This window comes from Sinohyriopsis cumingii, chromosome 17, assembly GCF_028554795.1.
Source record: "Sinohyriopsis cumingii isolate HCF-2022 chromosome 17, ASM2855479v2, whole genome shotgun sequence".
In the NCBI taxonomy this organism is placed as follows: domain Eukaryota; kingdom Metazoa; phylum Mollusca; class Bivalvia; order Unionida; family Unionidae; genus Sinohyriopsis; species Sinohyriopsis cumingii.
Window position 1 is genome coordinate 71,273,533 of NC_142977.1, and position 25,475 is coordinate 71,299,007.

At 41.1% G+C, this 25,475-nt stretch overlaps 1 protein-coding gene across 1 annotated transcript; it reads left to right on the forward strand.

The window, feature by feature from the left end:
- Positions 1-1,335: 1,335 nt before the first annotated feature.
- Positions 1,336-25,145, forward strand: LOC149779210 (GTPase IMAP family member 4-like). The gene is made up of 3 exons (XM_089938588.1): positions 1,336-1,446; positions 4,280-4,337; positions 23,813-25,145. Exons 2-3 carry the CDS (start codon positions 4,298-4,300, stop codon positions 24,631-24,633), a joined length of 861 nt encoding a protein of 286 aa, XP_089794714.1. The 5' UTR covers positions 1,336-1,446; positions 4,280-4,297; the 3' UTR covers positions 24,634-25,145.
- The last annotated feature ends 330 nt before the right edge of the window (positions 25,146-25,475 follow it).

Below are 25,475 nucleotides of genomic sequence, written 5' to 3' on the forward strand. Positions count from 1 at the left end.
TATTCCTTAGCCCTCTCGTCTCACACTACACACAGCCTATCATCAGTTAACGGCTATTAAATTCCTTCGGTCACGCATTCGTTCACATCCAGATACCCATACGTTCTTGTATGGTACTACCAACGTCATAATACAGTACCGTATCAATTACATATATGCATACATCAATACAATCCGTCTCATCAGTACATATTTCTAATCCTGTTATTCTAAACAATATCACAATAGTCAGACGCATTTCTTTACCATGCAACTCATACAAAGTACGCAAAAATTCAAATAGCCATGCTCTCATATATGCATGCGTCCATAGTAACTAATCTTACATGCTTCAGCCATTTTCCAAATTCACAATTCAAGCATATGTAAATTCTAACATAACCCATTAATAAATACACTAGTTTACTACAAAGTATCCTAACAGCAAATAACAAAATTAATTCTTTCCACTAGCTAACAATCTATATAATTCTACCTCCCAACAAATAATTCTCTACGTAAGGCTCAAGTCCATTTCTTAAATACACATGTAAATGAAACACTACAAAGGTAATTCTACATGCTAAACTATCATAGTAATTAAATGTACATTCTACAAATAATTACAATTATGATGTCGTAATATTCTGCAATACCAAATTTAACAGTTAAAATTGTCTTTTACTGTATACATAACGCACATTTCAGTAACAAAATCTGACGTTTACTGTTGCGGTAGCACACACTATTGCAAAGAAAATGATTAATACTGTTCCTGAAGCACACAGTATGGCTGCATAATACATTATTGGCTCCTATTGTCTGCTTGGTCTAGTTATTTATATTTTTTGCAACAATACTTCGAATCTAACTGGTCCAGAATACTTTTAGAGTACTTGATAAAATATATCTGAATTTCTAAATAAATGTATCCATGAATTTATTTAACTAGGTGTGGTCGAAGCCAAGGTAGGTGTTTGTGTGTGTGTGCGCGTGCGTGCGTGTGTGTGTGTGATTAAATTCAAGGAATTTCATTTAGACTGCATTCTTGTGCTACATGAAAACATCGGAATTTGCTGTTTTAATTTAATCCTCATTCATCCTTACCCATTATTTTAATTTACCTTACTTTCCTTGAATAAACACCGCGAACAGGATATACATAATATAATTGAAGTTATTTGAGCTGTCTCAAAAATCAGGGCAGTGATTGTCTGTAGCAACAATTCATTCAGGTAAGATCAACGGCTCATAACCTAGTTCTTTGCTATACGGTTCAAAAAGTTCCTGTAGTTATTGGTGGTTTTGTATATAGCAACAGTACTTTCCGCAGGTAAATAAACAAATGTACTTGGTGTGGAAGTTAACAAGCCGAATAGTTAGAGAGATTGCATTTTGAAGGTGTGGAAGTTAACAACCGGATAGTTAGAGAGATTGCATTTTGAAGGGAATTAAAACAGATATGTTGTAAGTATCAATACACTATTTATTATCATACAAGCACAAAAGTCTTTTGTGTTTGGGCGTTTCTAGGGGTGTGGGTGAGGTTGGGCTTTGCACATCAAAACTAAACAATGATATTATTCTAAGATGGACTCAGATTAAAATTAAAGCATAGTACTATACCATCCTTTACAGAATACACCTTTATACATTAAATCTACAAAGTGATATTAAAAAAGAAGTTCACCAGACCCTGCCAAGCTCTGTCCCTACTAGTTGATATTGTTTGAGGTAAATACACTGAAAGCGGTTGTGGTTTGATTCAGGAGCTTTTACCATTAAAACTGTTATTTAAAATTATTTTAAATCCAAAACTTTACAATGATGTGTAAAACCAAAGGCACTACATCACGGTAACGGGACGTTTTGTATCAAATCCAGTAAAGCCACTACATCATGGTAACGGGACGTTTTGTATCAAATCCAGTAAAGGCACTACATCATGGTAACGGGACGTTTTGTATCAAATCCAGTAAAGGCACTACATCATGGCAAAATGACGTTTTATCTCAAATCCAGTAAAGGCAGTGCATCATGGTAAAGGGATTTTTTAATATCAAATCCAGTAAAGGCACTACATTATGGTAACGGGACGTTTTGTATCAAATCCAGTAAAGGCACTAAATTATGGTAACGGGACGTTTTGTATCAGATTCAGTTCGTCGCAGAGTCGTTTAATACTATATTCGTTTAGTACCTGGATGTTTGACCCTTAACGTTTGTTACTACCTTACCATTGATACAAGTTTTTATCTTTCATTTCCAAATTTTGATTTTTCCTTACTGGAGTTTTGATCCATCACTATACAGACGTGATGTATTAGTTAAAAACTTCGTTAAGAGTAGATTGCATTGAATCAAGCACGGCATGAGCGTTACGAAGTTACTAAACTGTCATTGAGGAGTATCGAGTGCAATTGCCACTAGAATGCCGACATGGTTTTCTTGCACATAACTCTTCCATCGTAATATTTGGGACATTATACCTCTCCTCTCACTAGCAAAAAAATAAAGTTCTTTTCGAAGAACGCTCGTCTACATCGTAGGTATATGTGACTTCCGAGAAGCACATATACGGACGATTAGAATGCCGTGTTATTTCCAGACCTAATGACATCATGCAAAACCCAACCCCTTCTTTGACATAATCGCCATATTACCAGCAAGCTACGACGATCAGTTCGAGGAGCATGTCCGCCTGTGAGTTACCTCCCACCCGCCACCAAACAATTACAATTATGCCCGAAACAACAAAGCCAATAAGATGTTGACCTTAAAATGTCTGCGAGGTTGAAGCCTGCCTATGGAAAAAGTTGAACAGTTGTGGTCTTGATACAAATACTACAATCAAACAATAAATGTGGTAGATGTTGACAACATTAAAGGTCGTGTGTCTGGGCACCTGCATAGCAGGGATTGGCATGCTGACAACAATTGTTGCTGCTCGGATTACAATTGCCCCTGGGATAACAGGTGAGTTATGGCTTGCTTTCAGTAGCTGGGACTTACATCGGCCAGGGAATGACCACAATGGTTACAAAATCATGATGAAATACTCATTGTGGTTAAACAAAACTCGGCACAATGGCATGCCAAATATATAAGGAACCACCTGACAACGCAGCTTCCGAAGATGAGTACACTGTTATCCTAGAATGAAGCTGACAAATAAACAACCGTGAAGAATAAAAAGCGGACAGCGGATAAAATGGCACACACTTCGGTCTTCATCGGCAAAGCAAAACCAATAACCGAGCTGATAGCTGTCAGAAGAACAGAAACGAAATGAAGCTTAAACCTCACTGGGGATTCGCTGTAAGATGTGTATGCGATTTTTGCTGTGCTAAGGTAAGAGAGTTAGCTAAGATGACGTCGAGCTAAATAGCAAGCCCCACGATTGACTTCTACTGCGCAGCCGACTTATTGTTAGTATTGCTTTTTAAAACGACCTTGGGAAGGGGCACCACCCTCAAAGCTTCCCATGCTCAATTTTCCTGCTCATTTTGAAAACTTAAAATGATGGCTGGTGGTATTGAACGTCAAACAAACCCCAGGAAACGCTATCTACTCCAGTAAGACCCAAGCAGTAAATATACATTGTTCGTATGGTTAATATCACACTGCATCATGAAAAACTATTAGAAGCTGGGGGGCAGGGGTGATCCGAAAACCTCGCCAACTTCCCTTATCCCGCTTGTATGTTTTAGCTACTGACCTGGGCTAGTCTTGGCAATGCGATTGAAATATAATGTGTCTAGCCATGGTGGTGTCACAGGGTGGTGGTCCATGGTGTGGTTGTAAAGTGCTCATTATCAGTCTACTAAGGTCACGACAATATGAATCTAGATCGATCTAAATCTGACCTACTTCTTTAAATATACCTCTGTTTGAATAAGATTGTGTGTCTATCTAACCTAAGTCTTTAGGTAGACCGAATTTGACTAAGAGTGTGTGTCTATCTGATCTACGTCTTTAAGTAGACCTCTATTTGAATAAGTTTGTGTGTCTATCTGATCTAAGACTTTAAGTAGACCTCTATTTCAGTAAGATTGTGTGTCTAGCTGATCTACGTCTTTAAGTAGGTCTCTATTTGAATAAGACTGTGTCTATCTGATCTACGTATATCTCGATTTCAGTCAGCTTGTGTGTCTATATAATCTACGTATTTAAGTAGGTGTCTATTTTAATCCGATTGCATGGTACTTTAGGCAGGTTTTAAATAATTCCATAGTCTCTAGTATATGAAAGTTTCCATGGAGTATTTATTTTCTCTTGTCATGTTTGTTTAACATTTCAGCATCTTCCATTGTTGAACATGGGTAATGGAGCATCTGGAGCATCAAGTTCGGCAACAGGTATAAAACTAGGGGACTGTAAGTGTTCCCTCTTTATAGTTGATGCCTTGGAAGAACACGATTAGCCATACGATACTGATTGCCATCAACTTTATTTAAAATAAAATATCACCTCTGTTCTTAATATAAACGTTCTATGAGTCCTCGTGGATGGTTTGAAGTAGATCGTGTAACTTAAAAGACATTTTGTAGAAACTGTCGGACTTAAAGAAGCTATTTTAAACATTCTGCTTCAGAATGAAGGCTAATTTAGAATACCAACTATTCATATGTTAGGACTCTAAGACTTATACTATGGAGCAGACACTTAGAAGTTTTGTAACACACGAAGGACAATTTATTTCCCGTGAATACGAAGTGAAAACAATATAATAAAAAAAAAACATTAGTGTGAACATGATCACATATGATCTAAACGTTCTATCACAAGTCTAAAAATATCGAGTTCCTAATGAATTCCAGTGGTGATGCGAATGAATTCCTGTTTTGAATGTGCTGGTGTACCAACAGCCTGGAATGAGGCGATATGTTAACTTGAATAACAGAGAAATATTATATATATAATATGCTGTTTACAAAATAAAAAGATTTTTGTCAGGTAGTCCCTAAAGTCAATTACTGTCCAAGGTCAATCATTCAGTAATAATAATAATAATAATAACACATCAATTTTACAACATTTAAATTGCTCATATATTATTATAGTTATCATTATTGTGATTATTAATTGATTAATTAATTCACGGTTATTTAAACGATTTAAACCCACTTCGCAACACCTCTTTGACAATGTAAGGAAGTATGACTGAACTCGCATCAGATCAGGTAGACTGAAAATATGACAAGGTTAAAGAACAGATGGAAGCAAATAATCCAATATGATACGTCTAAAACAGCATCTTGCACAAATTACTCTGTAACTAATTGACGTGTTAGAACAACTTAAAACAGCTTAGTTTCTCATTAGCGCAATTTCTGATTTAGATTTTCAGTAATAAACGACAGCAAGATGAAGTGAAAAACTATGCAAGAACGAAGCGATCGTAATATTCTAATATAAATCCACATTAGTAGTAAGGTGGGGTACATTAGCGACAATGGGAATTAGCATTACAGAGACCCCTGGGTCAGATTAGCGACAAGGGAAATTTAACATGGCGAAAAATCGTGGGTCAGATTAGCGACAAGGGAAATTAACATGGAGAAAAATCGTGGGTCACTCTAGCGACAAGGGGAATTTAACATGGAACTATAGTGTGGGTCTGTCTAGCGACAAGGGAAATTGAATATGGGATTTTTTTTTTTTTTTTTTTTTAAATTTAAATTTAAATTTAAATTTAAAAAAGGGTAGGCAATGGAAAGGCTATCTCTTTTCGAGAAATATGGCTGGCCCTGAAAAGGGCCTTTGGGTTTATGTTAATGTATTCATTAACATAAATGGTACCGCATTGGTCTTCTTCTTGTCCTTAGGCTACGTCTCACTGTTGGTCCGTAAATCAGCACTCTTTTCAGGCATCCTTGTCTTTCAACGTAGATCCTACGTATCCACAGGCTGGTGTTTGTCCTGTGGACAACGGTCCACTTGGATCGGACATACATGAGCATGTCCGTCCGGAACATCATGGAAGACACAAGCGTAGAAGATTGCACATCGGTCCACATCTTGAAGCGACGAGAACAAGTGAATCAATGCAGTGAACTGCGCTTATTTATAGGTACAGGAAGGATTGAAACGGATTGAATTCATTCACCAATCCGAACACGCGTTACAAAATTCAGTCAGCTCGCATCCAATCCGAAGAGAGCAGTCTGTGACGTCACGTGGTCTATATAGATTCGTTAGCGCTTGTGTGCAGTCAATCTATGCGACAGTGATTCAACATGACGGAAACTCAGAAAACGATCCATTGGGGTGCACCAGCAGGGGAGACTGCCCAAGGGAACCCGGACTTACTTTCAGAAGAGGTGAATTGGGATTTTGTGGATTTTCTTACCTCGCAAGAATTTGTTCCGGAACCTTCGTTACCTTCTTCATTACCGCAAGTGGAGAATTTTAGACAGAGACAGAAAGAAGAATTGGAGAAATTTATGCAACGACAAAAGGAAGCGGAACAAGCTTTTCTCCTACAGCAACAGCAACAGCAACAAGAAGAGGTAAGAAAAAAACAACAGCAACAACAGCAAGAAGAAGTAGCAGCAAAGAAACAAGAGGGTGAAAATCAAACGGCTACGGTACTGTTGGACATTTTAGCGGAGTTAAGAAGTCTGAAACAAATGTATCAGACTTCTTTATCACGACCGAAGAGAATACGACCTTCCCGAGCTAAACACGCCAACCCTGTGACTAAGCCTGTCGTACCACCCTTACTGATTTCAACCCAATCATCAGAAGTAGGCCTTGGCCGTGGCAAAGGCTTAAGGCAATTAAAGTTGATTGGTTAAACTCACCCCTACACCAAAATAAAAAGGCCCTTTTCAGGGTCACCCACATTTCTCGAAAAGAAATACAATTTCAATTTGCCAATAACTCAAAAATAAACCCCACCCATTTTACCTTATGGTACGTGTCTGTGTATGAGTGCGTGAGGGTAGCTTCTTATTTTAAAATCAAAACTCAAAGACACTTACCTTATATCATTCATGTATTCTTTTATCCATTTTTTTACAATCCAATTCACAATTCACCACAGAACACTTTAATTAAAAGTTCATTGACTTCTTCTTTCTCCTTGTTTAGTCTCTCTGTTTTTTTAATTTCTTCACCGTTTTTTCCTCATTTTCTTCCCTTCTTCTTTTCTTCTCCTGTTTCTTTGCTTCTTTTAAATAGAATTGTCTTCTTTCTTCCTCTTCTTCCTCTGAAGAATCCCTCTCTTCTTCCGAAGAATCCCTCTCTTCTTCTGAAGAATCCTTCTTTTCTTCTGACTCCTCTTGTTTCTTTTTTGGGCAATCTGGAGACCAATGTCCTTTTTCTTTACAATAATAACAGGTATCTTGACTTTTGTCTTTTTTAGCCCCTGGTTTTTTTTTTTTTTTTGACGGTCTGGACACTCTGAAGACCAATGCCCTTTCTTCTGACAGATATAGCAAGTATCTTGACTTTTATCTCGAAAGGAAGGAGAGTAGTCCGTCGGCTGGTCTGAAGAGAATTTTCTAATGACCCCTCGCAAAGCTCTGACGAAACGTTCCATCTGGGTAGTCTCTTCCATTGTTGTGATCGGCTTGAGAGTGAAATGAATAGTGAAAGGACAAGACACACACCCTTTTTATATACGCTGGTTTGCCAAGACTATAAATTAGTCTATGGTGTTTAAACTTGAGTCATTTGACGTTTTGCACTCAAGATGAAACGATCCCATTCATTCGAGAAGAAAGAAGAAGAAGAAAGTAAGAGGCAGAAACGTGATCTATCGCCTCGTACCAGGGCTGAAATCTTGGCACAAATTCATGCCAGTGATTTTGAAGAGGACATGAGTGAACCAGAATCCGAACCCTCTAAACCAAGTTCACCACCCTTAGTCAACCCTGAAAAATACTATTCCATTCGAGAGACGGAAAAGCGCTCCTCTAGAAAATTTAGAACCACGGCTTACACCTACACGGTGAAGTTTAAAGATTTCAAGGCCGACGTACCCTTGGAGAAAGCAGAAGGGTTTATCATCGAGATGTGGGATTCTTTGCTCACCGCACTCAAGCGACAATGTCAAGCCAAAGAAGACGATCGCTTGACACTATCCATAGATCACGACGGTTTGAAATCCCCTGTTTGGATCGAGTTTAGCAGACCCGCAGAACTGACCCCTTCCAAAGTCATGGACAAGATACAACAGGTGCAACAATCTAATGACCAGTTTGACATCACCGATGGTAAAGCCACACTGAAAATGGCCCACGTCTCTCCTCCTCAAGGAACTGGATGCAAAAAGATGTTATTGGTGGACGACCTTCGCAACACCAAAAAGAGTCTCGTCCGAATTAACAACCCTCAAGACCAGATGTGTTTAGCCCGTGCCATCGTGGTGGGACGAACCTATGCCAACAAGAACGACACGGTAGAACGGAAAAGAACCTGGAAAACTATTCAACGATGCGATCGAGCTAAACAACGAAATGAAGCAGAACTCCTGTTGCAACAAGCCGGACTGTCCAAAGACACACCCTGTGGCATTCCTGAGATGCAAAAATTGCAAGATGCCCTAGCTCCACGCTACACCTTGAAAGTGCACCCTCAAGAAATGCGTGGAACTCTGTTGTTTCGAGGCCAAGATTTTAAGGACGGAAAATACATTCATGTCTATCATCACGATGACCATTTCGATACCATTACCAGTATCACTGGATTCCTGGGATACAGTTATTATTGTGAGAAATGTGACTATGGTTATAACAATCGAGAGCAACACAAGCATTGTGGAATGAAATGCCCAGGATGTTTGGCCTCTCCACCCTGTCTGAGCGAAGGACCAGTGCCTTGTTCGACTTGTTTGCGCACGTTTGTCAGTCCTACCTGTTACCAACAACATTTGAAAACACAAGGTTCACAGAAGAAATGTGCTTGTCAACTCCTGAGATTGTGCCCTACGTGTGGACAAGGCATACTTACCAATAATGCCAAGGCACACGTATGTCGAGGAAAGAAAAAATGTCACATTTGTCACCACATCGTGGACTTGGAACACCAATGCTACGTGCAAAAATACCAACCCCCACCAGAGAAAGAGGACGGTCACAAGAAGAAAGGCAATTTCATCTTTTTCGATTTCGAATGCATGCAAGAGACTGTCATTCACATTCCTAATTTCTGCGTGGCTCATCGAGCGTGCGAGAAGTACATTCAAGAACCTATCTTCAGTCATTGCCCTCACTGCAGCAAGATTCCTGGAGGACGTGAAAAAATCTTTCGGGGACCAAACACGTTAGCCGATTTTGCCCAATGGGTCTTAGACCCCATCGACAAGACGTGGAGCCAAGAGGACATCGAACGTTACGGAGATTGTCATCGTCATGCCACGGTGATGGCTCACAATTTCTCCGGATACGACGGACAGTTTCTTCTCAGATAATATACGGAACAAGGCACCGAACGTCCTAAAGTGACTTTGAACGGAGCCAAAATCATTTTCATGCAAGTGGGACAAGTACAGTTTAAAGATTCGATGAGTTACTTGGCCATGCCTTTGAGCCGAATGCCTAAAACGTTTGGAATGACAGAAATGGCTAAAGGGTACTTTCCACACTTTTTCAATACGGAAGCCAATCAACATGCCGTTCTACCCCATTTGCCTGAGGCTCACTATTACGACCCCGACAACATGCGTACCGAACAACGAGAAGCTTTCTACGCTTGGTACCAGGCTCATGCCTCTGACCCCTTCGACTTTCAGGAAGAAATGTTAAAGTATTGTCGTTCCGACGTGGACATTTTACGGCGTTGCTGTGGAAAATTTCGAGAACTGTTCATGGAACACGGAGGGGTCGATCCTTTGAAAGAAGCTTGCACCATTGCCAAAGCGTGTTCCTTAGTGTACCGCCAACGATTCATGCCTGAAAACACCGTGGCTGTCATCAGTCCTCAAACGACCCACTATGTCAACCGTCAATACTCGGTCAAAGCCCTACGTTGGTTACATTACTTGTGCGACAAGGAAGACAAATGGATTCAGCATGCCCGCAACGGAGGAGGCGAAAAGACCATCGGAACGTATTCGGTCGATGGCTGGGACTTAGAAAACACCAAGATCGTGTACGAGTTTAACGGTTGCTTATTTCACGAATGTCCCGTCTGCTACCCTGACCGTGACACTAAAAATCAGTTTTTGCGATGAACCATGGAAGACTTGTACCAGGACACTTGTCAGCGACGCCTAAAGTTAGAACAGCAAGGATACCAAGTGGTGGAAATGTGGGAACACGAGTACGATCACCGTTTGAAAACCGATCCCGAGTTTAAACGCCTCGTGGAAAGTTACCAGTTCATGGACCCGCTGAACCCGAGGGATAGTTTGTACGGAGGAAGGACCAATGCCACCTGTTTGCTGTACCAAGCCGACGAAGAGAAAGGAGAAGAAATCAAATACTTGGACGTGTGTTCGCTGTATCCCTACGTGTGCAAATATTGTCGCTTTCCTGTAGGGCACCCGCAATTGTTAACGGAACACATCGACCTGAAAAACATTCGACAATACGAAGGCTTGATCAAGTGTAAAGTTTTGCCTCCCACGAACCTATACCATCCCGTCTTACCTCACCATTGTCAAGGCAAACTGATGTTTCCCTTGTGCCGTACTTGTGCCGAAACGTGCAACCAGGACCAACCTTGCCATCACAGCCAGGAAGAACGTGCCTTGACGGGAACCTGGGTCAGCGTGGAATTGTTCAAAGCTCTGGACATGGGATACCAACTGTTAGAAGTGTACGAAATTTGCCACTTTCCCAAGACACAACAATACCACAAGGGTGACCCTACTCAGAAAGGCATTTTCGCCGACTACGTGGATGCCTTTTTGAAACTGAAACAAGAAGCCAGCGGCTATCCTTCCTGGTGTCACACTCCCGAAGACCAAATACAATTCAAAGAGAAATACTATGCACAAGAAGGCATCTCTTTAGACCACATCGAAAAAAACGAAGGCAGGCGATCGTTTGCCAAAGTGATGTTAAATTGCTTGTGGGGTAAAATGGCACAACGACCGTGTTTACCCAAGACGGAATATTTGACAGAACCTTCCCGCTACTTCCAGATGATTCACGACAAAACCAAATACATGAAACACGTGGACGTCGTTCGAGAGGATTTGATCTTGATCAATTACGAAGAAGATCTGGACTTTGTACAAGACGACCCTTTTGGAAAAGTCATCATTGCGGCTTACGTGACAGCTCATGCTCGCTTAAAATTGTACGAAGCTTTAGAACTGTTAGAAGAACGCGTCCTGTACTTTGACACGGACAGTTGCATTTACATCCATCACCCGATTCAACAGCACCCTGACATCGAAGGAGACCGTTTAGGAGCCTGGACAGACGAGCATCCCGACGACAAGATTCTAAGTTTCGTCAATGGTGGTCCCAAAAATTACGGCTACGAATACCGGGACAAACAAGGAGAAGTGCACACGACGTGCAAAGTGAAAGGACTGACTCTGAATCATCGTACCAGTCGAGTGGTCAACTTTGGGGTATTGAAAGAAGCCTTGCAATCTGGAGAGGATGGAAACTTTAAAGTGACCACCTATCAACCGAACAAGATTGTACGTTTACCCACTCACCACATCGTCAGTCGACCCTTGGAAAAAGTCTATCAAATTGTATACCAGAAGCGAGTGCGACTTCCCAATCACTTCACCTTACCGTACGGTCACGTCGGTATTGGTCTGTATATAAAAAGGAACCCTAGGCAAGATCGATAGTTCATTGTTCATTGAAGTAACTTACCATGTCGTTGACGAAGAAGAAACCAGATTGGTTAGGAGTCAAATGTTGGACATCACCGAGACCAGGGTTTTGAGGCTTGGACACAAGAGGTGGCCCAGTATGCACGAGAGTTATTCAAGGAAAAAAGTTACTTTTCAACCTGTGTTAGTGACGGTGACAGAAGAACCCGTCACCCAGGACAGGACTGTCGTGGACAGGCCTGAAAGACCCTTTCGGGAGGACACTTGTGTGACCTTACCCCTACTATAGAACTGGTTAGAACTTTACCCAAAACATGTTGTACAGACACTTGTGTTTATTCCACGTTCATGGTTATCATGTGCCTTTTATTCTTGTACTTAAGCCTTTGGCTTTTATGTATTTTTTGTCTTTCGTATTCATGTTTGAAAAAACATTCAATAAACGTGTTCTGAAAAAGTATATAAACTCTTGTCATGTTTGTTTTTCGTGTCACAAGTGACATTTCTCACACCATGGCTACCTCTGCTGTCTCTGCTCCCTCTTCCTCTACTGTCAAAGTCATCGACGAACACTTAGATCGTGCCAGTTGGGAGGCTTTGTATCTTCGCCCTCCCTTTAACATGCTCATTGCTGGACCTAGCGGTTCAGGCAATTCGTCAAACGTTTGATCGAACATAAACATCATTTGATCGATCGACCCCCTCAACGAATCGTGTGGTGTTACAAAGAGTGGCAATCGGCGTACAGCCTCTTGCGAGAAAGTCAAGGTGATTCCATCGTGTTTGTGGAAGGCATTCCTAAAGAAGACGATGGCATCGTCTCTGACTCCCGTCTAACCCATTTGGTCATTTTCGACGACATGTTAGGAGAAGACGAAGAAGAAATTAAACTGTGGTTCACGCGCAAAGGGCATCACCGTAATGCCAGTGTCGTTTACATCACCCAAAATTTGTTTCAACAAAGTAAAGCCCATCGCACCATCAGTCTCAATGTGCATTACGTGGTCTTGTTTAAAAGCCCTCGAAATAAATCGCAAGTGCAAGTATTAGCCAAACAGTTAAGAACGCCTTGGTTGACTCAGGCGTACGACGATGCCACTCAAACTCCACACGCCTATTTACTCGTCGATTTGAAACCTACGACTCCCGAGGATTTGCGATTTCGTACCCACTTGTTTCACCACTGTTGCCAAGACGGAGGGCCTGTCCTGTACACCTCTCCGTCCCCGACTTCATTTCACTCCCCATAAAAAAATCTATAAAAACCTCAGACCCTTTTTCGTCTGTCTCACTCTCAGTGCGAACATGACGTCCCTTCAGTCGCATCTTCCCGTCAAATTGATTCGTGCCTTGTATGGCATCAGTCGAGAAAAAAATCCACAAACACGAGCTCGTGTCTTAGAAGCTAGTCTCAAAGAAGTCTTACGATGGTTCACGGTGACGGCACGTCAATTACTCCAAGGAATCATTCAGATTCCTCATCAAACCAAACGCTTTTTCGATCGAAACAAAGTCGCTTTGGTCCAACTGGCCGATCCCCGCATCGACACTCAAACCAAAAAACAAATCATTTTGAAACCTGGAGGGAGCGGTACTCTAGGAGGGGTCATCATTCGCTCACTCTTAAGATGGGATCCTAATGCCCCCAAAGTTATCCCCAAGACAAAAGTCCAACGAAGCCCCAAGAAGAAAAAGACCAGGTCCCCAAGGAGAACTTCTCCAGTGGCAGGACCCTCCTCTGACCAGACACCACCACCACCCCGGAAAAAGAAAAGAAGCCCCCAGAAAAAGAAAAGTCCACAGAAAACTAGTCGCAAGAGAGGCACTTCGGCCAGGACGCAACCTTACACTCGCAAACCACGACCTGCCACGGCGGTGACTGCGTCTCCGGCAGCTTCACGTTTGTCCACTTCTCCGTTAATGACACCCAGAACTGAAGAGTACTTGGAGACGTTGATCACACCAAGAACTTCTCCGTTGATGACCCCCAAAAGAACTTCCCCAGTGGCAGGACCTTCCAATTTAGTGGCAGTGGCTGCTGCTCACAAAGTACCTTCTCCCAAAATCAAAGTTCAAGAAAGATTGGGCATGTTACAAAGTTTACTGGATTTGTCCAAGCAAGAACTGGCTCGATTTAGTCCGTTACGTACCCCTGCACGACGTGTCATGCCTGTCCTCAAACTAATACGACTTAAAGACAATCAGTGGCGACGTGTTCCAGTATAAAAAAGGCCTGTGACCAAGTCGGGTATCAGTGTTTTTTGGTGCTCGTGAAATCTCAAAGATGTCACCCTCCAGAAAACCCCAAGGAAAGAAAAGGAAAGGACTGCCACCACGTTTAGCCAAACATGGGGACATGTTATCTGTCCTGTCCAAAGCTTCTGCACCCCTACGAAAAAAACTCATTCAAACAGCCTCCAAAGAGGTCATCGATACCGTGTGCGAATGTTGTTTGAACGTTTTGAAAGGCACGATCCCTTTGTCCAAACACCAGAAACAATGCTTAGGCAAACATCATCACGTTCTTCGCCAAATGGTTCAAAAGAAAATTCCCATTCGTCAAAAAAAGAAGATGTTAGTGCAACGTGGAGGTATTTTACCTCTCTTGTTAGGCCCCATACTGAAAGGAGTCTTGGGAACCATGTTGGGAGGACTGGTGGGAGCAAGATAAAAAGGCCTCGGAAGTTCCAAGATCTCAGAATCGAACCCTGACAACCCCATGGAAGGACGACAACTAGCTTTAGTGCCTTACAATCGATGGATGGAATACCATCGGTGGCAAGAACAACACACCCCGCATTTACCTCCCAATCCCCATTTGAGCGAGATGTCCCAGTTACAACACGAATTGCAGTCCTTGATGGATCGCCAAGATTTGTCCGAAACAGAAAAATCGCAAAAGTACGGTCAACTCTTGCAACGACTGCAACTCTTTCACCAGAAAGCTTTAGACGAAACAGCTCTACCCACTCTGAAAGATTTTAAGACCTTGATGAAAAGTCCAGCACCATCACCAGTACCAGTACCAGTGACCAAGACAGAAAAAGGAAAAGAAGAAGAAGAAGAAGGGTTTCAAACTCCACCAGAAAAAGTACGCAAGTTAACAACACCACCTACCTCCAGAATTGGATGGATTAAAAAGATGATGGCCACCCCTTCTTCATCACAAGAGAAAAAGAAAGTGAAGACAGAAGTGAAGACAGAAGTGAAACAAGAACCGATATCCCCCGCTCAGACATCCTCCTCCTCTTCGACACCTATTGCCGGTCGCACACGCAAAGAGAAAAAGAGTAGCATCCTCCAAGAGTGGGTGCCTTATTAACACACCAACCAACACAAAAAAAATGGAAAAAGTCTTAGCCAGCATTTACTACGATCCCTCCCATCCTGCAGGTTACGCAGGAGTTCAAAAATTGTATCGTGCTGCCAAAACGCGACTGAAAAGTCTCCGTTTACCTCAAGTGCAACGATGGTTACAAGAACAAGCTACCTACACTTTACACAAACCCATTCGACGCAAGTTTGCCAGAAGTCGCACCCGAGTGGAAGGCATCGATCATCAATGGCAAGCCGATTTAGCCGATGTCTCTCATTTGGCCAGCTACAATCGTGGCTACAAATATTTGTTTTGTGTCATCGACGTCTTTTCCAAATTTTCTTGGGTCGTACCCTTGACTTCCAAATCGAGCAGCGAGTTAGTGCGAGCCCTGCAACGAGTGCTGAAACAAAGCGGTCGTCACCCTCTTCGATGGCAAACGGACAAAGGCACCGAATTTCTGAACCAAGCTTTCCAAAAAGAATTAAAGAAACGTGACATTCATTTTTTTACCACCGAGAATCCCGAAACCAAAGCCAGCATCGTGGAACGTTTTCAACGCACTTTGAAAGAACGCATGTGGAAATATTTTACGCATCACCACACTCTGAAGTACATCGACATCTTACCGCACCTGGTGCAAGCGTACAACCAATCTTACCATCGAAGCATTGGACGTGCCCCGCAAGACGTGACTCCCGACAACGAAGTGTTGGTGTTTGGGCGCCTGTTTGGTACGTCCCCGACGAGGACTGTCCCCAAGAAAAGTGGAGACTTGGCCGTAGGAGATTGGGTGCGCATTGGCAAAACCAAACGCACTTTCGACAAAGGTTACTTACCTAACTGGACGACCGAATTGTTTCGCGTCACTGGACGAGTGCATGGTCGTCATCCTGCCGTCTATAAATTGGAAGACATCAACGGAGAAGTGCTCAAAGGAACGTTTTATTTGCCCGAGTTACAACGTGTGACCAAAGAAGAAGACGACGTATACGACATCGGAAGCATTCTCGAACGCAGAACCCGTAAAGTGGGCAAACGACGTGTCAAAGAAGTCAAAGTACGTTGGAAAGGATATCCGCCCAGTTTTGATTCTTGGATCGACGCTTCGCAAGTCATCGACTATAAAAAGAAGTGACCATCATGCCTTTTCACACAGCAGACGCAGCTACGTCGACCACTCCTCCTTCCCCTAGTTCTTCTGTGCAAGATTTACAAAAACAACCCTTGTGGGTGTGGTGTGGAGAACGTGTGCCTAAAACGCAAATCGTCTTTTTCTGCCAAATCTTCGTGGTGTATTGTGTCATCGGGGCAGCCATCGCCAATTTGAGTTTGCAACAAGGAGACAAACAATTGTGGACCATTTTATTGAGCAGTTGCATCGGTTACCTGCTTCCTAATCCCTCCCTGAAATTCACCTCGAACGGGAACCCCGGGAACCTTGTGTCCAGTGCCAGTGCCAGTCACCACTTCAATCACCACCAGAACCCCATTTTAGACGGAGACACGCCTCTGACGTCCAGTAACCCCTCGGACAGCCACAGAACTCTGGAATTATGAGTCACCAAAACCAATTTTACTTAACTTTACGCAGTGACAGTTCCATGGAGGTGTTTCCCAAGAACACGTTGTGCTGTTACACGGCCAAATTACCTCAGGCCATCCAGTTAGATCACGAAGCCCATTGGGAAGTGGCTTTAGTAGAAATGATTCACCCGACCCAAGTCCTCAATGTCCTTCCCAATCAAAATTTTTTTGATGTGGAAGTTCATGACGAGCAAATGCAACAGTGGATGGATAGCAATGTCAAATATGACAAGAAAACCCGTACACAAAAGTACACCACCTATCACTTGTTCATTCCCCCAGGCTATTATTTTAGTGGTCAACATTTGGTCAGCACCATAACCTCCAGGTTTAATGTCGTGTTTCTGAAAGCTTTGGAGCATGTCAACAAAAATGTCACCATGGAGTACCACAAAGCAGCTCGTCGCTTCTTGATGAAATTTGAACGAAGTAAAATCGCGTCCATTTTATTTTGTCCTGAATTGTTTGACATGTTGGACGGAGACATGGACATGAGAAAGGCCATGCTCAAGAAAAACGAATTACCCATCGTTTACGACAACGAGTCTTTTAGCAAGTTATTTCGTGCCCCGGTAGAACTGAACCAAGGACTGAATTTGATGTTCGTGTATTCCGATGTGGTGGAGTACAACGTGGTGGGACACACCTCCGTACCGTTACTGCGTGTCATTCCTTTCAAAGTGGATTCTGCCACGAACGCTGACGAGGAAGGTGGAAACACTTACCACGTCCACCGCGAATTTGTCCATCCTCACTATTTACCTGTCAGTAAGTCGTATTTGGACACGGTCAACATTGCTATAAAAGGAGATCTGGGACAAAATATTCCATTCACCAAAGGAAAAGTCACGGTGAAACTCCATTTTCGAAAACGGTTCTCTCACGACTCGTAAGTAAGTCATGTATCCAGTGTACCGAGGGGTTGCTCGACAGCGAGGACACGGTTTAGGAGACATGTTAAAATCGGCCTTTCGTTCGGTGGCCCCGGTGTTGAAACCGATGGTGACACGCGGATTGCACGCCTTGAAAGATGCGGCACTGACGCAAGGCAAAGAATTTCTCCAAAATGTCATCATCGACAAACAAAACCCTAAAGAAGCCTTCATGAGGGCAGGCAAAAATGTCTTGCTGCAAACGGGTAAAGACATTTTAGGCCAACGAGAAACACCTATAAATGCCCTGCACGCTACCGAGTCAGGCATTCAGCAAGGACAAGGCAGAAAGAGACGACGAAGAAAACACCCTTTCACCAGACTTCAAGCGAGAAAGGCCAAGAAAAGAAGAACCGTTCGAGACTTAGACGTTTTCGATTATTGAGAAAAGAGACAAAAAAATGATGCACCGAGAATCTTGCGCTTGTTCCAAGACGGAACTGGATCTGTTTGCCATGCCCCCCACGATGATGACGATGCAAGAATCCCAGTGGGTGGAATTTCACCCCGTCTCCTCACTGACCGATTCCGCTCCCATCGAGTTTGAAATCAAAGGACAGCCCGAAGATTACATCGATCTGAATAGCAGTTACTTGTACCTGAAAGTCAAAATTCTAGATAAGACTGGAGGTGCTATAGACGATGAAGCAGTAGCTCCCGTCAACAATTTCATGCATTCCTTGTTCAGTGGAGTGGACTTGTACTTGAATAACAAACTGGTCAGTAGCAGCATGGATACTTACCCTTATCGTGCCTACCTGGAAAATCTCTTGACGTACGGAATAGATACCAAGAACACTCATCTCAATGCCTGTGTGGTATGGGAAGCTGACGAACCTACCAAGTTTGAAATATTGGAAACTGATGAAAAGAAAGACAACAATGATGGATTTGTAGAACGAAGAAAGAGAATCACGGGAGCCGACACAAGTTTAGAACTGATGGATCGTTTGCATTTGGACATGTGGTTGCAAGAAAAGTATTTGCTGAACGGGGTGGATGTCCGCCTGCGACTGAATCGTAGCAGTGCCGCTTTCCATTTGATGGCTGATAGTGACGGTTACAAAACCAAAATCCTAGAAGCCAGACTCTACGTACGCCGTGTGGAAGTGTTACCTAAAGTAGGAAACGACATCAGTCAGACGTTGAGCAGAACGACTGCCAAGTATCCCATACGACGCGTGGAAGTGAAAACCTTCACCATTCCCAAGGGACAGCGATCCATGATCGAAGATCATCTGTTCCAAGGACAGTTACCCAAACGTTTGATCGTTGGTATCGTCGAGAATACAGCCTTCAACGGAGCTGCCGAAAAAAATCCTTTCTACTTTCAACACTTTGGCGTGTCCAAAATCGAAGTCAGTCGCGATGGCAAGACCTTGTGTACCCGACCTTTCGAACCTGACTTTACCAAGAAGAATTACTTGAGATCGTACTTGTCCCTGTACGAAGCCACCGGACAGTTAGGAACCAATACCAGTCACGGTATTACGTACGAGGATTATGCAGGAGGCTACGCTTTGTGGGCTTTCGATTTCACTCCAGACCAAGGCAGCGACGAGGGACATTTCCACCCTATAAAATCCGGCCAGATTCGTGTGGAAATTCAGTTTAAAGACCGAGACCCTGATGAAACGGTGAACGTCATCCTGCATGCAGAATTCGATAATACCATAGAAATCAACAGTTTGAGAGAAGTCATCCTAGATTACTAGAAACCATGGAAGACTGATATCCCTCTTTACCTAGTGGAGAAACTTTTAGTGTTGGATTATTGTTAAAAATGTTTGAGTTGTTGTTGATTAGTGTTAAGTGATTTTTGAATAAAAAATGCTGTGTTTTGAAAAAAATTGTTTGATGTTATATTGTTGGATTATTGTTAAAAATGTTAGAGTTGTTGTTTAGTGTTAAGTGATTTTTGAATAAAAAATGTTGTGTTTTGAAAAAAATTGTTTGATGTTATATTGTTGGATTATTGTTAAAAATGTTAGAGTTGTTGTTTAGTGTTAAGTGATTTTTGAATAAAAAATGTTGTGTTTTGAAAAAAATGCCTTTGTCTTTTGTTTAGCTATAAGAATGTTGGATTGATGCTCTTTCATTTCTTACTATCCCTCTCATGACACTCACTAAACGTTGCGACTCAAAAACCGTGTGGGGGATGTTTTCCTTCACGTCCGCGCTTTGACTTTAAGAACCGGGTTGTTTCCAGTCTAACCATCCATTGTCGACTCATCCTCCTACGAAGATGTGCTCCAAACTAGCTAAACTCAACGAAGCCTACGTGAATTTGCATAGGGTCAGACACAGTCTGATACCGAAGCCAGAAGAAATAGAGAATGTGAGAATGTTAAAAATCACTGAAGACCTGATAGAAGAGCTCTTCGGAGAAGAAATGAATAGGGAAAAAGAAGAATGGACAGAGAAGTACAGACTTCAGAGACAGCAGCAACAACAACAACAACAAGAGCAGCAGCAGCAACCTGAAGCTGACAGAGGCTTTGTCGATTGTCGTATCGACACCAAAGAGTTCTTCTTCTCTTTCCGAAGAAGCAGACCTATCGCCAGAAAGTCTATCCTCAGAGGACATCGCATTCTTAGAAACTAAAAAGAATGCCATAGCAAACAAAAAAACAGCCCTTTTCAGGGCTACCCAAATACTCTAGAAAAGAAATAACGATCGATTTGCCAATGTGTGTAGGTAGAGTAGTGTGAAAATAAACACTAACTCTTTTTTAAAAAGATGTGAGGGTATGTGTTTGTGTGTTTGTGTTTGTAAGTGGTTAAGTAAGTTGGTATGGATAGTAGATTAAAATGATGTCTTTTTTGGTGTTTGAGGTGTATATTTGGGGTTAGATTGGATTGCTTTGCGTATGTGGATAGTCTATTGAAGTGATTTATAAAAAAATTTAAAATAGTGATGGGTAGCATAAAAAAGTGAGTGAGTGTTTCTTTTAGGTCCGAGCGTTGTTGTTTTTTGGTCATGATCTAGGTAAGATCAATTTTATGTTTTTAGGGGATGTTTTCCTTCACGTCCGCGCTTTCACTATAAATTGAAACTCGTTCGGCAGTCCAACTACCCTTGTTGATTGATCAACACCAAAAATGAACACGAGACTGGAGAAACTGTTGGAACTTCATGTGCATCTGGAATATGCCAGGCGCATATTAAATGAACTGGCCGCGGAAGCCATTGTGGAGGAGGGAAGGATAAGAGAGGAGGAGGAAAGAAGAAACAAAGAAGAGGAGGAGAGAAGATATAAAGAAGAAGAGGAAAGAAGATACAAGGAGGAGGAGAGAAGATACAAAGAAGAGGAGGAGGAGGAGGAGGAAAAGGAGAGAAGAAGAAGAAATTTCAGAATCCCAGAGAGCGAAAATTGGGATTCTGAAGCGACATATCCTGCCTCGGCTCTCTCCCCCAAAAGGTAAAAAGTAACTGGGGGATAAGATGTGTATGCGGCGCCAGGCCTGGAAGGTGCCACCATTAACCAGGTGTCCATGAAGTTCCAAACAAAAAACAGCCCTCTTCAGGGCTACCCAATACTCTAGAAAAGAAATAACCATCAATTTACCAATGTGTAGGTAGAGTAGTGTGAATATAAACACTAACTCTTTTTTAAGATAGTGTGAGGGTATGTGTTTGTGTGTTGGTGCTTGTAAGAGCTAAGGTATGTTTGTGTGAATAGTAGATTATGGGTTTCTTTATTGTTTCTTAGCGTAGGTGAAGAGTATAGTTAGGGTTTTGTAAGCGCTCACGTACGATTGTGTGGATAGTAGATTATGGATTTTGTTTATTGTTTCTTAGCGTATGTGGAGAGTATAGTTTTGGTTCTATTATATGAAATGAGAAAGTAGGGGACGTTTTCCTTCACGTCCGCGCGTTGTTTGGTCATGATCTAGGTAAGATCAATTTTATGTTTTTTAGGGGATGTTTTCCATCACGTCCGCGCTTTCACTATAAGAACCCACAAAGTTTGATGTTGGAACCATTCTAAGGAATAACTGAGACAAAAATGACTCAAGTATCAGTTCTATTTAATTTATTGAGAGACATCTATTTCTGGATAATGGATGTAGAATATGTTTTAGGAAGAATAGAAGAGGAATGGAGGCATGGAGATATGAAAGACTTTGTAACGAGTCAAGTTCAAGGCCTAAAGACAGCAAGAGATATCATAGCAGGGATGATTGAAGAAGAAGTCAGTAAGTCAAGAGGCTTCATTAACCCACCTTACTTCAGAGTGGGAAGTTTGAAGGAAGCACTGGATCATGTCATCCAAGTCCGGTGCTTCCTAGAAAAAATATTGTACTGGACAGAGTGGAGAAATGTAAAATGGGGATTGGAAAAGGTGAAGAAAGGGGAAGATCTGATGAGAAAAGTAATGGAGGAAGAAGTAGAGAAGATTAAAGTGAAATGGAGGGAAGAAAGAAAAGATGTGGAAAGCAAAAAGAAACAGACAGAGTTTGAGAGGATGAATGAGAATTGGATCAAAGTCCAGGAAAAGTTTAGAGCCTTGGGCCATCCAGACTGGATGCCAGAGGAGAAAAAGAAGAAGAAAGGAATAATGGAAAAAGTGAGGACTTGGTGGAAGAAGTTAAGGAGTTAGAAGAAGAAGAAGAAACCCAAAGGCCCTTTTCAGGGCCAGCCATATTTCTCGAAAAGAGATAGCCTTTCCATTGCCTACCCTTTTTTTAAATTTAAATTTAAATTTAAATTTAAATTTAAAAAAATTTTTTAAAAAAATCCCATATTCAATTCCCCTTGTCGCTAGACAGACCCACACTATAGTTCCATGTTAAATTCCCCTTGTCGCTAGAGTGACCCACGATTTTTCTCCATGTTAATTTCCCTTGTCGCTAATCTGACCCACGATTTTTCGCCATGTTAAATTTCCCTTGTCGCTAATCTGACCCAGGGGTCTCTGTAATGCTAATTCTCATTGTCGCTAATGTACCCCACCTTACTACTCACATTTAAACCCTTCCCTTTCTGATTTATTTTTATACGTCCCCGTTAAGCTCAATTTATATGGTTACAAAATAGTCTATTCTCTATATATCCTGCCCCATACACATGAGTTTCTTCTACTTTAAATTTAAATTTAAACATAGACATATATCTATCGACTGTGTCATGGACATGAAGAAACGCAAGGTAGGCCTTAGTTTGGCATTCAGTATTTTCGTTTTCCGAACAATATCAAACAGATTATTGAATATAATCACGAATAAGCAGTATTACATATTGCTGAATACAAACGAACCAGTTTAAAAAATGACGATTCGACTGTTAATCTAACAATTTTCCAATGAATTTTATTTCAATGGTCCCTTGTTGCTGTATATAAACTGTATATAAACTGATCGCCTTCCCGAGGCGATTCGTTAAACTATGCAAGATGAACATCATGGTAGAGATCTACGAATGTTTGTAAACAGCTGCCGTGCTTGTACCCAACATCTTTTAAAATTACTGCACCAATGTATTCTTAATAATCAGGCCATAAACTTACACACGCACAGCTTGTCCACGAAGACAATGAGATTGAGATAAGTTTTGTCTCAGAGCAACGGATCTCTATCAAAGAAACGAAAAACAAAAGAAAGATAATATTTGAAGAGCAATGTCATCATTTTAGTAAACTACATGCAAAGTTCGTACTTTATTAATTTTTAGATTTATCATTTTTTGCACATTGTTTAGTGGGATGATAATATATTTCATTAAGTAGGGACGAAAGAACCACTTTTGTTCAGTGTTGTACTTTAGCGGTCGCGACTCGAACGTTGACGAAAGTAGTAGCTGTCGTCTACTTCGTTGTTTTGTAAATGCACAAGATGTATAACAAGGTTAAAATTGTGTCTTTCCAGCTGTTGCTAATAAGAGATATAGTGAGATGACATGTTGTATTTATCCTTTTTATATGAATTTGATAGCTGATAAGATTGTTCCTGTTTTAAATTGTCATCTTAGAACTATTTCTGGAAAAATAATGAGTTGGTGTGCATATATATATATATATATATATATATATATATATATATATATATATATATATATATATATATATATATATATATATATATAGTAATCTTTTAATAAAAAGATATTTTAACCAAATTTTTAACTAAAAGTAATTATATGTGATTATCGTTTGAGTCGTGTTATGTAAAGACTAATTTCGTTGACTGTATACCTTATTTCTGACTGTACCATATATTTCTTTTTTTTTTTTAATGCTTTAATTGCAGGTAATCCCACCCGTTCCCAACCGTTTTCTGAAATACGGATTGCCCTCATAGGGAAGACGGGAACAGGAAAAAGCACAATCGGTAATGCAATTTTGGGTACAAAAAAATTTAGGACTGAAGGACTACAAATAGAGTCCACAACAATCACGTGTGAAGTTGGTACAGCTGAAGCCCGTGACAAGAAGATATCCGTTCTCGACACTCCAGGGGTTATGGGAACGAGTAAGGTGCAAGAAAACTTCCAGGAAGAACTATCCAAGTGTACCTTCAAGTATCTTAAGCCCGGTCCACATGTCTTTTTACTTACGATAAGAGCAGATACCAAATTTACAGAAGAAGAAGCTAAAGCAGTGAAGATATTCACCGATTTATTTGGTGAGGCATTATACAGCCATCTTATTGTTGTATTTACCCACAAATCAGCCTTAGACAGAAACAACAAAACGGTCGATGATTGCCTTCGGAAACTTCCCGATGATTTTAGTGCAAAATTGCACAAATACAAAGGACGCTACATTGCAATAGAGGCAGAAGGGGAAATGAAACATGTAAAGAAGGAAGCAACGAAGTTGCTTAAAGTTGTTGAGGAGGTGGTAGACGGGAACATCGGAAATTGTTACAGGGAAGAGATGATGAAAGAAGCTGAAGAGGCTTGCAGGGCGCGTATTGCAAAAAATGAAGAAGAAAGGGAGATAATCAATAAAAGAAAAGAGGAGGCGACAAATACACCAGGAGCAATAGAGCGTGCTAAGAAAATTCTCGGAAAAGCAGCTGGCCTGGCTGTGGATGCAATAGCGGATGCGATAGATGACTCTTCATAAATGCGACAAGAGCATTAAGTTACTCGCTTTGAGGCAAGAGAAAAATTCCGCTCTCGCAGACAACAATGAATGTCTCGTTTTTCACTTTGTGTGGACGTTTACGAATTTAGTTTGCCAAGAGTGTACATCAATGCGCAGCAACTTTTGTCCACAGAATGTATAACAAATGGACTAAGTTTGTATAGAATTGTCTAACAAGATTAATTATAAGAAAGTCACAGAAATCATTCAAAGATGTTTCTGTTCTAATTAAGAATAGCATTGACTATCGCATTTTACTTTTATATTGAATTTTTTAATTGTAAATGTAGAAATCAATCAGAGACGTTTATTTGTTTATAAAATTAACATGGATCAACAAGCTCACGTATATATTTTTAATTTTGTTTTAATAATAATCAATTGCGATAGATCATATCAAATGAAGAGAGACTTATCTAGTAAAAAAAATGAAATGCGCTAGATATCTTCCATCTTTACAGCTGTACAAATAAATCTACGTACAAAATTTATTTATGTTATTATCAATTTTTTTATAGTTGACTTGAAAGGGCAGATTTTATGCCGTTTATTTGTTTCAAGACGCGTATGTTGGAAACGTAGAATGATGAATCGGCAAGTAAAATCTGACACTTTATTTCCAGTAGCCAAGTAATTTTCTAAAGGAATTTTGAGGCCTGGTCTCTGTCAAACAATTTTAAAACAAAATTAATTTAGAATTCTAGCTCAACACGCCCGCGCACACACACAAACGCACACATATATATTCTTATGTATATTTGATTTAATTATATTTGATTTAATATATATTTATTTCAATTTAATTTTTTGTTAGTTTTAAA